The sequence below is a fragment of the Gastrolobium bilobum genome, unplaced genomic scaffold (assembly GCF_033153095.1).
Source record: "Gastrolobium bilobum isolate Gb01-03AN ecotype WA unplaced genomic scaffold, APGP_CSIRO_Gbil_v1 utg9213, whole genome shotgun sequence".
NCBI classification, from domain to species: Eukaryota; Viridiplantae; Streptophyta; class Magnoliopsida; order Fabales; family Fabaceae; genus Gastrolobium; species Gastrolobium bilobum.
In genome coordinates, this window is record NW_026898495.1 from 308,319 (window position 1) to 320,547 (window position 12,229).

The 12,229-nt window shown below is 35.6% G+C and overlaps 2 protein-coding genes across 2 annotated transcripts; one reads left to right on the forward strand and one right to left on the reverse strand.

Moving 5' to 3' along the window:
- The first annotated feature begins 790 nt into the window (after positions 1–790).
- Positions 791–5,146, forward strand: LOC133316846 (inactive protein kinase SELMODRAFT_444075-like). The gene is made up of 9 exons (XM_061518635.1): positions 791–1,119; positions 1,449–1,603; positions 1,685–1,779; positions 1,936–2,969; positions 3,385–3,545; positions 3,818–3,894; positions 3,985–4,132; positions 4,328–4,477; positions 4,692–5,146. Exons 1-9 carry the CDS (start codon positions 936–938, stop codon positions 4,932–4,934), a joined length of 2,247 nt encoding a protein of 748 aa, XP_061374619.1. The 5' UTR covers positions 791–935; the 3' UTR covers positions 4,935–5,146.
- A 1,089-nt stretch (positions 5,147–6,235) lies between these two features.
- On the reverse strand, positions 6,236–9,982 carry LOC133316850 (uncharacterized). The gene is made up of 10 exons (XM_061518640.1): positions 9,706–9,982; positions 9,554–9,616; positions 9,105–9,186; positions 8,764–8,838; positions 8,435–8,501; positions 8,237–8,276; positions 7,905–8,008; positions 7,673–7,742; positions 6,790–6,872; positions 6,236–6,685 (listed from the first exon to the last, which is right to left on the reverse strand). Exons 1-10 carry the CDS (start codon positions 9,883–9,885, stop codon positions 6,655–6,657), a joined length of 795 nt encoding a protein of 264 aa, XP_061374624.1. The 5' UTR covers positions 9,886–9,982; the 3' UTR covers positions 6,236–6,654.
- Between the last annotated feature and the right edge of the window lie 2,247 nt (positions 9,983–12,229).

Here is a 12,229-nt window from a genome sequence, read left to right on the forward strand (position 1 = left end):
CGGTTGCAAGTGATTAGTGAATCATATCTTATGTTTGCACATGTATTTGTTGTTGTGCATTTCTGTTTCATACACTTAACTTTGCAGTGTTGTTATTATTATTTTTCATTTTCTGATCTACGTTGAATCTGGGACTGTGCAGGTTAAAAAATTGCTGCTGAACTTTCAAGGAGCCAGAGAGATAAACAAACAATACCTTAAGTCATATATGTCATGTCAGTGGTGATTGGATCGTTTTCTGTTGAAGTGGGAAAGACAAGATACTATATTTGTGTAGAGGAATCTTTGGTGGAGTTTTCCTTCAAAGTGTTTTTCGATAGTAGAGCCAACTAGTTGGATCCAAATCACACACCCCCCTTTACCTTTTTTGAAGCTGTTTCTTTTCAACTATTTTGACTTGGTAGGTGATTTTGAAGGCACAGAAAGCACAGCTAGTGGAGTGAAGGGTCTTCTTTGGCACTGTCTTTTTAAATCTCTCACTAAGCAGTGTGCAGTGCTTTTGAATCTTGTTGAATTTCAGAAAGGCTTGAAATGCATATTATTGCATTTTGAGTTGGGGGCTTCTGCAACAACGTCTTGCTTTCTGAGCCACAAAAGGGGTATCTGATTCTTCACGGATTTGATACTACTTTGGCAACTTCCTTGTAGAATCACTCTTTTTGGTGACAAAAAAAGGAAACAAGATTCTGTGAACGTTAGGAAGAGGTTTGAATTTGGTTAAAAGATTTTGTCTTTGTTATTGCCAGGTGGAATGTGCAAGCATGTTGATGATAAATGATAGTTGTACTGGTGGGGCAGGCTAATATTATTGAAACTCATTCTTGTGTTTCTTCACTTTCTCCTACATAGGAATTAGGAACATATATGCTTTTGATGGTTGTTGAGAGTTGAATAATTTGAGCAAGGTAGTTTTTGTGGCATTATTATCGGTGGTGATGAGTCGAGAGCTACAGAAGCGGGGGAAGCAAGAGAAAGGTTCTGATGGTGCTGAGAAGGTTATTGTTGCCGTTAAGGCATCAAGGGAAATTCCAAAGACTGCTCTTGTTTGGTCCCTTACTCATGTTGTTCAACCTGGAGATTGCATTACACTGCTTGTGGTTGTGCCTTCACAAAGTTCAGGTGATTCATCTTTCTTCTGCATTTTATTTAGTTTTGTTATTCTTTTCTCGTCAGATATTGTTTTTCTGTCATATTGGAAAAATGGTGATTTGATTCCTCTGATTCAGATGTGATATGGTCAGTTGTTTCCCATATATATCATCCCTTCTTTTACCATATAGTGATTGCTTTTTGGTTTTGCATTCTGAGTGCATTATTTAAGTCCCTTGATTCTAAATGAGTGTAGTTTTGCATTGACAAACTCTGGACTTTGTTAGTGTTTGTTTCATGGGGCATTTGAACCTTCACTACTCTATCGTGTAATTGGCTGTTATTCTACTCATACGCAGGCAAAAGATTATGGGGTTTTCCGAGATTTGCTGGTGACTGTGCCAGTGGTATGAAGAAGTACCCTCCAGGAACAATTTCAGAGCAGAAGAGTGATATAACAGATTGTTGCTCTCAGATGATCCTTCAGCTTCATGATGTCTATGATCCAAATAAGGTTAGTAGCCTTTGTGTATGAAAGGTTCATGCAAATTTGAATGTTGAGGTTGTATCCTTATATATGCCAATTGTTGAACAGATAAATGTCAGGATTAAAATTGTTTCTGGATCACCGTGTGGAGCAGTGGCTGCAGAAGCCAAGAAAGCACAAGCCAACTGGGTTGTATTAGACAAGTAAGTAATAGTCCCTCTTTATCTTTTCCCCACTGAAAAGCATGCTATTGTAACTATGATACTTAATGATCTCCGTTTCTGGTTTATTATTTTGTTGTTGATATGTGATTATAATTCAGTTTGTGTTGTTGGTATTTGGTGTTGCTTTCTTTGTAGACAGCTCAAACATGAGGAAAAGCGATGCATGGAAGAGTTGCAATGTAACATTGTGGTTATGAAGCGTTCTCAACCCAAAGTACTAAGGTTGAATTTGATTGGACCACAAAAGAAGGGTGTTGAAGAAGCAGGTTTATCACCTTCTGAGCAAGATGATATGCCTGAAAAGAGAACCAAAAAGAAGATTGATTACTTGAATTCCATCAAAGGACCTGCTGTGACTCCAACTAGCAGCCCTGAGCTAGGGACACCCTTCACTGCAACTGAAGCTGGTACTTCATCAGTTTCAAGCTCTGATCCGGGAACTTCACCATTCTTTATCTCAGAGATGAATGGTGAGTCAAAGAAAGAGGAAACTATCATGGAAAATCAAGAACCTGGTGATACTAATTCAGACACAGAAAGTGAAAGTCTGTCCACATCTTCAGCAAGCTTGAGATTCCAGCCATGGATCACAGAATTAATTTTACACCAACAATCATCTCAACAAAATGAAGAAAGATCAGAGATATCTCATGACATGCCTCAAGCATCTACCACCAGAGGTTTGCTAGAAAAGTTTTCTAGGCATGATGGAGGAACTGGAATTCAAATCTCAACCTATAGAACTGACTCGGATTTCAGTGGAAATTTGAGAGAAGCAATAGCATTATCAAGAAATGTACCACCTGGTCCACCTCCATTGTGTTCAATATGTCAGCACAAGGCACCTGTTTTTGGAAAACCTCCAAGGTGGTTCAGCTATGCTGAGTTAGAACTTGCAACTGGTGGATTTTCAAAAGCCAACTTCTTGGCAGAAGGAGGGTTTGGATCTGTTCACAGAGGGGTTCTACCAGAAGGACAAGTCATTGCTGTCAAGCAACATAAATTGGCTAGTTCTCAAGGTGATGTTGAATTTTGCTCAGAGGTAGAAGTCCTGAGCTGTGCTCAGCACCGAAATGTTGTTATGCTGATTGGGTTTTGTATAGAGGATAAGAGAAGACTATTGGTTTATGAGTACATATGCAATGGATCATTGGATTCACATTTATATGGTGATTTCTCTTTCTCCCACACCAAATTATCTCATCATAGAAATATATTAACTTAATTAAGACATTCAGCATGCAATGTTGATATGGTCCATAAACTGCTCAGTTCTTATATGTTTATCATATATCTAAGTGTCATTAAACAATTGGAAAATGGGAATGAATATTTTCAAAATCATTTTTGTAAAACTAATGAGACTATTAGATGTGACTTACTTGTATATATAATTTGATGTTGTCAGCTTTATTAATCCATATGCCAACTAAAACCATGGGATAAAGTAGGATTATTCTTGTCTTTGAAGGCTATATTCATGCAGAGTATGATAATATCATGATATTTTCATGTTACATTCAATGATTGCAATACTGAAACTGACTTGATTGTAAATTGATCTAATACTTTGAAGTATTTCAGGGCGACAAAGGGATCCATTAGAATGGTCTGCACGGCAAAAAATTGCTGTCGGAGCCGCTCGTGGATTACGATATCTTCATGAAGAGTGCAGAGTGGGTTGTATTATCCACCGTGACATGAGGCCAAACAACATTCTCATAACTCATGATTTTGAACCTCTGGTAGGGTAGTACTTTGCCTCCTTTGTACAATGCAGTTCCATAACAATGAAAGGCACCATTACTTCATTATTTGCATATTCATCTGTATACAGTCCTTTTTTTTTTTTCTAGCTCATTAAAATAATTGTGGACTCTTTTAACATTTTAAAAGTTTACTTACGAAAGGATAAAGGCCATGGATTTTTTTTAGTTTCCTATGGTCACAACCTGAAGTGTGTTTTTAGGTGCAGCTTCATTTTCTAACAATATAGTATTGTGTTGAATTATGCAAGGTTGGAGATTTTGGCTTGGCAAGATGGCAGCCTGATGGAGACACGGGTGTGGAAACTAGAGTAATTGGAACATTTGGGTACGTTTTGTATTGATCCTGAATTAGTTTCACTGTCAAACTAATCTGTGCAATATGAAATTGCAACTAAGCTATGCTGCTTCTGTGTAGGTATTTGGCTCCTGAATATGCTCAAAGCGGCCAAATCACTGAAAAAGCAGATGTTTATTCCTTTGGGGTGGTACTAGTAGAGCTTGTTACAGGTAGAAAAGCTGTGGATCTCACTAGGCCCAAGGGACAGCAGTGCCTTACTGAATGGGTAAGTTAAGACTTTATAGTATGATAACATCTAACTTGTTATGATATTTAATTGTCTGATATTGGCACCATTTCAAGAGTTAACATTCATGAGAAAAATGAAACTCCAATTGATAAAAAAAAAGAGCTTGAATTTCTTTTTTTGTTGTTCATGCCTATCCTTGACTAATTGTGTAAACCTTTGGATATTAAACAGGCACGACCACTGTTAGAAGAATATGCCATTGAGGAACTGATTGATCCAATGCTGGGTAACCACTATTTAGAACATGAGGTTTATTGCATGCTGCATGCTGCATCATTATGCATACGACGAGATCCTCATTCTAGACCACGCATGTCACAGGTAAATAATTTGATATTACTTTAGGGATGTGTGATATTTAAATAATTTGTTGCAATTACCATTAAATGCTAAGTTCAATGGCTTGTCTTGGGGAACACATTTTAGTGACAATAGTTTTTCTAATAATCTAATATAATATGCTGAAGACTAAAAGGCTTTGTACCTTGGTTCCCACACCTAACATCTATGGCATACTTGTGGTTGTTTATTCAAGGTTCTTAGAATACTGGAGGGTGACATGGTGATGGACACAAATTACATTTCAACACCAGGTTATGATGTGGGAAACAGGAGTGGTCGAATCTGGTCAGAGCCACTACAGAGACAGCAACATTACAGTGGTCCCTTGTTAGAAGACTCATTCAGTGGGAAGTTATCTCTTGACAAATACAAGCCTTCCTATTGGGATAGGGACAAGGCTAGGACTAAGAGGGCTCCATGTGAAGATAACATTTAAAAGTGGTTGATGATAAAAATTGCATTCTTGTTATGCTAAATATGTTTGTTGCTTTGCCCCCTTCTATTTTGTTGTTTTCCTTTCTATCTTTCTGCAATGGGATTAAGTTTTACATCTGTATGTATAGCAGAGTGAAAGTAGGATACGTATATATAGAAGCTTTTGAAATTTTTTTGGGAAATTATGTAAACTAGTGCCTAAATGACCTTGATCACACTTGAGAGCTGTCTATGTTCTTCAAATGGATGAAAATGAAATAGCTTCTTGTAAGGTGGTCTCAACTCTCTCTCTCTCTCTCTCTCTCTCAAATGAATTTTTAACTTATGATGCACATAAAGTCAATCACCTTGGTTGGCTCATGTTGATAATGTCATTATTTTGAATTCTTGAATTTTGAAGCATGTAAAACCAAATTTATTGGTTGGCTGATGATGACAGGGGCTGAGTGATTCAGACATAATAGGATCAAGAGACATGTCAAGTGTCTTGTTCATCAGTTATGTTTTGGCAAGTAATAAACAAAGAGACTCCATACCTTATCCCGAGGGCATCCGTGTCTGATTCTTGTCCATATATCTTACTATAGATCAACATCAACAAAAATCTTTGCAGAATCTATGGGTTTGAGTCTTCCACCAATACCATTGTTATGTTAGCCTCTATTATACTTTTCACAAACTTGTCATTTTAGCGGCCAGAGGGCACTAATTCTTTATTTATTTTGATGCTTCCTAATTTATGTTTTTACATTATTTACACCTCCGTATTATTCTCTCCTCGTGTGTCTAGATTTTTTATCTTGACTTCGCTTCTGGTTATAATTATTCCTTTTCAGTTCAATCATCTAAACAATTCCGTACATTTGTAATGGTATATATTATACTATTAGATAAAACAAGTTTGAAAAGCTATAGAACTAAGTTGTTGTTAAGGAAATTGAAAAAATTGTATAAGATAACAAAGTTTGAATCTCAGTACCACAACTATATCAAAAAAATGTTTGAAGGCCGCATCCAAACATGGGTGTCTAGATACTATATGCTGAAATAATAAGCTATTCGGACAACTTAATTGTTGAGAATCATAGGCACCGCCAGTGTCCACGCATCCATCTTACATTGTCCGAAGCCTCTCCTGGCTACACCACCATAGCTCTGTATCATGGTTCAATTATTTAAATGGATCTTTTAAATTAGTTTATTTTGTGTACAAAATTTTAGATTTTTTTTTTTAAAAAAAAAAACTTAATATTAATCAGTATGAAGCATGCACTAGCTCAATTCTATAATTTTTTTGCATAAAGTCGTCTGAAAGTTTGTTCTCGCTTAATCTGTTCAACTATTCTTTTTTAAGTTTGCAATCATCAAAATCTAAATGTCTTGCATTCTCCAAAAATAAAGGTGACACGTACTTCTTTGTTCCACTTGCAAGGAACTAAACCTCTAGACTTACTAATCTTTTTGTAATGATTCTCCGCGAATGGAACTTGTAAAGCACAAGGGTATGCTAGACTGTTGAAAACTTAGAAGTGCTCTGCAAGAAATTCCATCAGACTACATGGTTCCAGGCACGACAAAAAAATGTCTGCTGTAATCATTTTGTAAAATGGGGACACCTTCCCAACCTTTCCCTTAATGTTGCAATTAGTCGAGAGTAAACACAATGCTTCCATTTACAACAACAACCAAATTATCTGGAATTTATCTAGCTCCCATTTCTTCTAATGCTTCCTCATTTTAGACCTTGCATATCTAGAGACACAGGTAAGAGAGATAAAAAGAAGAAGAGAAAGTTAGATGAAAAATCCAATCATAGAAGAACAAAAATTAATAGAACCCATTAGGTTAGGAGATACTCTATGTGCATGCCACCCCGATCTGATGATGGCAGCAAGCTGCCCTGAAGCTCCTCCATGACCTTAGCAGCTTGATCAATTTCCTGTCAAAAGAAGAAAGGTTGATAAGATCATCAGTAAATGAATAAAAATTCAGGGCAAGGTTGTTTGATAGATATGGTATGTGTAACTATACTTTGGTGGTAAAGCATTGAAGAGGGGCATGAGTGTATGGGAGGTAATTGCAGTCAATAGAGAAGGTTTGACAATATCTTGTTTCTTGTTAATAAATGCCAACTAGCAAAGCAATAGAAGATATTTTGACCTGAAAAAACCCATCGAACAACCTTGTCCCATTTAATAGTATGCCTATGCCATGATGTTCTCATATTTTTAATTAACAGAAAATCGTTCAGGTATAATGAGAAAATAACAGCTCAGCACAAGATTGCCCAATTAATATTTGTGTGCACTGAGTTCCCCTTGATCATATTTAGTTCCACTAGACATTTATGGTCAGCTGAGGATGTACAGGTATAGTTTACAGATGGATTTCTTACCTCAAACTGACATTGATATGAAAATTAGATTTTCGAGAAACATGCTTTAAAACTGATGAAATGACTTGAAGACAATGATCAATTATCATATTATCATATTATTCTATTCAAAGAATCCAACACCTCACAAAGAAAAGAATTTGGTGACAGTAACATAAGAACTTGTGGAAATAAGTAGAAGAAAACAAATTTAATGTTGTAACCCTCAAATTGCTACAGGTTACTAACCCCCTCCCCCCCTCTCTTCTCCCTCCCCTTTGACATCCGCACACAATGTATGAATATAAAAATGCATACTATTCTATCAATGATGCCTATAGTTTCCTGCAAGAACAGTGACTTACCTCAAAATCAGCAAATGCAACAGGCATTCCTCCTCTAGAACGCATTTTGACCATGTTGAATCCAGTATATCTGGAAAAACAGATTGAAGACATCAAAATCAGGTATATGATGAACACTGAAGGATCTAGATATAACAAGAACCAGCATGTTCAGCACTGCTCCAGTCTGAATAACAATGCTAGAGTAAAGACCCTTAGCAGATTCATTAATAAGATAGAAGCAGCAACTCACACAGAAAAAGCTTGCTTCAATTCATCTTCAGTGCAGTTTGGACCAAGATTTGCGATAAAGACTGTGGAACATGGTCCTCCATTACCACGCTTTTCATATTGCTCCTGCAGCCAATTTGAAAAGATTATAGTACAGAAGTTCTTAATGGTAAAAGGAAGCAGCACTGGTCGCAAACTACACATTTTTTCATCTGTTTTATGTCAATGATCTGGTTGAAACACAGAGAATGAATTCTATGTGCTGAATATAATGTGGGAGGAAATATTGAATGGTTTCTACAAATGCACTAAGTTGAAGAACTCCAACACATTGCTGGTTTTCAGTTAACTTACCACAGGTACAGCGTTGTCAGAACCAAAAGTAGTCTCACCACTGCATAGAAGCAGAGAACATAATAGACTTAGTTAAGCACTACAATATTCAAAATAGTTGAATACTTTTATTTATTCATTTTTTGTTTGTCAACAATTTGCAAAACTTTGAACTTTGAACTATGGAAAACAGTTATTAAAATTAATTGTATTCTCAACCTTTTCGTGGTTGCTAAATCACCATGGTTGTCACCACTTTCCGATGGTTCATCAGGGTCACTGTCACCTAAATGTGAAAGATGTGCAGGTGAGCCCAAAGAAACAAAAGGGGAAAGAATATGAAAACTATCTTTCTTGTGATCTTGTCCAACTCCTCCCCCCTTTTCCCCTTTCTTATCTAACTCAATTTAAATTAAAAGAAAGGGACATATAGCTCTGGGTGTATCACACGAGACTCATACAAAATAATAGTAACAAGCTGGATCATAGTCATTTCATAATATAAGATATCTAGTTTAACTTGAACTTAATAATCAAAGTAACATTACCATCATCACTTGATGATTCCTGAACATCAGCCTCCCCTTTTGACCTTTTATCTATAACCACATAGGCTCCACCACCTGCAAAAAATAAAAGTCCAATAATCATCCTGGAAGCGGAAAACCATAAAAGTAAAACACATTGAATTTCTACAGAATTCATGGGGGGGGATTGAAGAAAAAGTTGCTTGAAGTAAAAAGGGAATGGAACAGAAATGAAAATGAGAAGACATATATATTATTCTATACATGCATTATAGCTTGATAGTTGATACTTTGATGTTTTCCATTCCTCTTCTATACGTCATATCATATTCATCTCTACCAAACACGGATAATATATATACCTGGTTTACGCTTCCTCCTAGAGTTTGACCTGGCAAGTTCAATATGTAAAACAGATCCAGATTGAGGGTCAAATTTCACACCCTGATGATCATCAAGGCAAAAAAGAAATAAGATAGAAGACCAATTTCTAGAAATTGTAAAGTGTAAACATCTTATCATTAAATATGACTCATATTACTTCATTCTCTAACAGACCACTAAAAATGAAAAACGAATTAGAAGCACATAGAATCCACTAACTTTTAGGATTTCCTTTTGAGTATGTGTGTTAAGTCACTGCAATATCATTTTAGTCAAAAAAAGCGAAAGATGATACCAAAATGTTCATTCTAAGGAACTATAATTACGAAAAATAACAGTATTATCATAAAAATCAAGCTATCTGTAACTAAATTCCAAACTCTCAATGTCCATCGTGGATTATAAAATTTGAGCCCGAGGCACTCACGTTTAAGGAGTGCAATGCTGCCATTGCTGATTGATGGTTGAAAAACGTAGCAAATGCAACGACCTGCAAAGAAAAGCGAATTTCCATTCAATATCTTCAAAATTCACGAATTTCGATGTCAGTTGAAACTGCTTCAAACGGAAAACGAGTACCTGGTTGGCGCGTCCGGTGTACTTGAGCTGGCAAGAGTCGAAGCCGGGGCGGCGGCGGAAGAGGTTATGAATTTCACGCGCCTTCACGTCGTCTGGGAGGCCGGAGACGAAGAGCGTGTTGATGTTGCTCCTCTCATCTTGTTGGTACAGGTAATAAGGATCGAACAGCTGCTGAGCCATTCAGACGGTGAGCGCCGTCGTCTGCGGCTGCGATGGTGGTGGCCGGAGAAGGACTTGACCTGAATGTGTGAAGACGAGGACGGAGGATGAGAACGCCACAGAAAGGGGTTTTAGCTTTTGTTTTGTACGAACGAAACGAAATCGTCGTTCATAGTGTCAGTGTCGTTTACCGTCTTCGCTTTTCTCCCCTTAAACGAAGTCGTTAGCAACTTAAACGACATGTATCGATGCAAATAGGTAAACGTTTTTATTTATTTATTTATTTATACATAAATAAGAAAATCGTAAATGTTTACCCTTTAAATAAAGGTATTTTTATTGAGAGAGGTTATTCTGCCTACTCTCATTTTGCCTACATTTACCTACCTTTCTCAACACTATTGAATTACAATCTCATCCAACGGTTCAGATTCAAAACATAAATAAAATCTCCTTTACTCTTTTCTCTCTCCCCATGATTCAGATCCTTTCTATCTCCTCCCTTGCGACAAAGAAGACGTCGTCTTTACAACCTTGAAATATTGTTTGTGTATGCGATGTTACAGCGTGCAATGGTTAAATTAAAGTGAAGAACTATCTTTCCCATACAAGATTAGACTCGTTTCATGAATGTATATGTATACGAGGAGGACAAGTGAAAAGGCCACAAAAGTTGCCATTTATGTGATTGCCATAGTCGACATTTTGCTGCATTTTTATCTATGGTCAAATTAATAGGTTCATTCATATTACATCTCCAATTACAAGTCTTAGATGTGTATTTTTATTTGGTGATTTGATAACTAATAAGCATGATATGTTAGAAACGATGTGTTGAAAATGATTTTTTTATGCAAGCATAGTTGATAAAGTCATTGATCACAAGGCAGGGGAAGAGATATAAAGGATTTGAATCGGGGAGAGAGAGAAAAGAGTAAAGGGGATTTTATTTATGTTTTGAATCTGAACCGTTGGATGACATTGTAATCCAATGGTGTTGAGAGGGGTAGGTAAAGGTAGGAAAAATGGGAGTAAGCAGAATAATCTGTCTATATATATATATATATATTATATATATATATATATATATATGACTTATCGTTTCTCAAGTTGCTTGAGATAACTTTATCTCTGACTACTAAGTCATAACTGTACAAAGATGAATTAATGGTGATAAAGAAAGAAAAAGAAAAAGAAAATTATAACCATTCAAAGGTCAATCAATTGATATAAGGAAATAAATAAACAAAACGACGTAGTTTTGAATTGGACGGAGATAAATATATCTCATGCTATTTGAAAACTCATATATATATATATATATATATATATATATATATATAAGAGTTTGTCATTTTAAATGACATAAGTTAAGACACAAGAAATGAAAATCATAAGAGAGAAAGTGGAAGGTTTTTTTAATTTAAATTTTAAACAAATAAATATTATTTTGTGTCTATCTCTCTCTTAAAATGACAAATATTTTTCCTTATATATATATATATATATATATATATATATATATATATATAAGGGGTTTATATTTCTGCAGCTGTTGTACGTGCAACAATCAAATACTTGCCATATATATACTTAAAAGCATTAAATACGAGGAATCATAACCATACAAAGGATGAAAGCATTAAATATGGGGAATCATAATCATACACCTGTCATTGTTGTACGTAAAACGGCTGTAGAAATGATTTTACCTATATATATATAATAGAATATTCATCATTTTTTTAAGAGCAAAACACTTCCTGTTATGTCTCATCAAATTTTGTGACTCAATTATTTTTTTAGGTGGCAGACCTCACATGTTTTATGGGTCAGTGGGAGATAAAATATTTCTACAACAACATGAGAAGTATTTATCCCTCTTTTTAAGGGTTCGTTTTTTTTGCAATGAATGCGGATAATTTATTTGCATTGAGCCCAAAACGATATCATTTTGGGATATAAATCAAAGTGTTTTTATAAGTATAATTTATTTCAATGTTATAATAGTCTTTATTATTATAATTTTTTTATTTTTCAACCCAAAACAATGTCGTTTTGGAAGTGAATGTAGATAACTTATATACATGTATTGTAGAAATATTTAAATATTTTTTATGGTATGAATCTGGAGGTATCCTCGTTTAACCTCCTCCAGTCACCTTGTATTCAGAATATAGCCCCAAAAGCTACTTTCTCATTGGAACAGATGGTGCATCGAGCTTTACCACCCAAACAAATCCTTGGGAGTTCAATTACCAACTAAACTACTCTTGAGGGTTTAAAACCTTTTTTTTTTAAATATTCCAATCGGTTCATTGCTTCGCAACTAATCCGATTCGGGATGGTTAAAACCTTTTTTTAA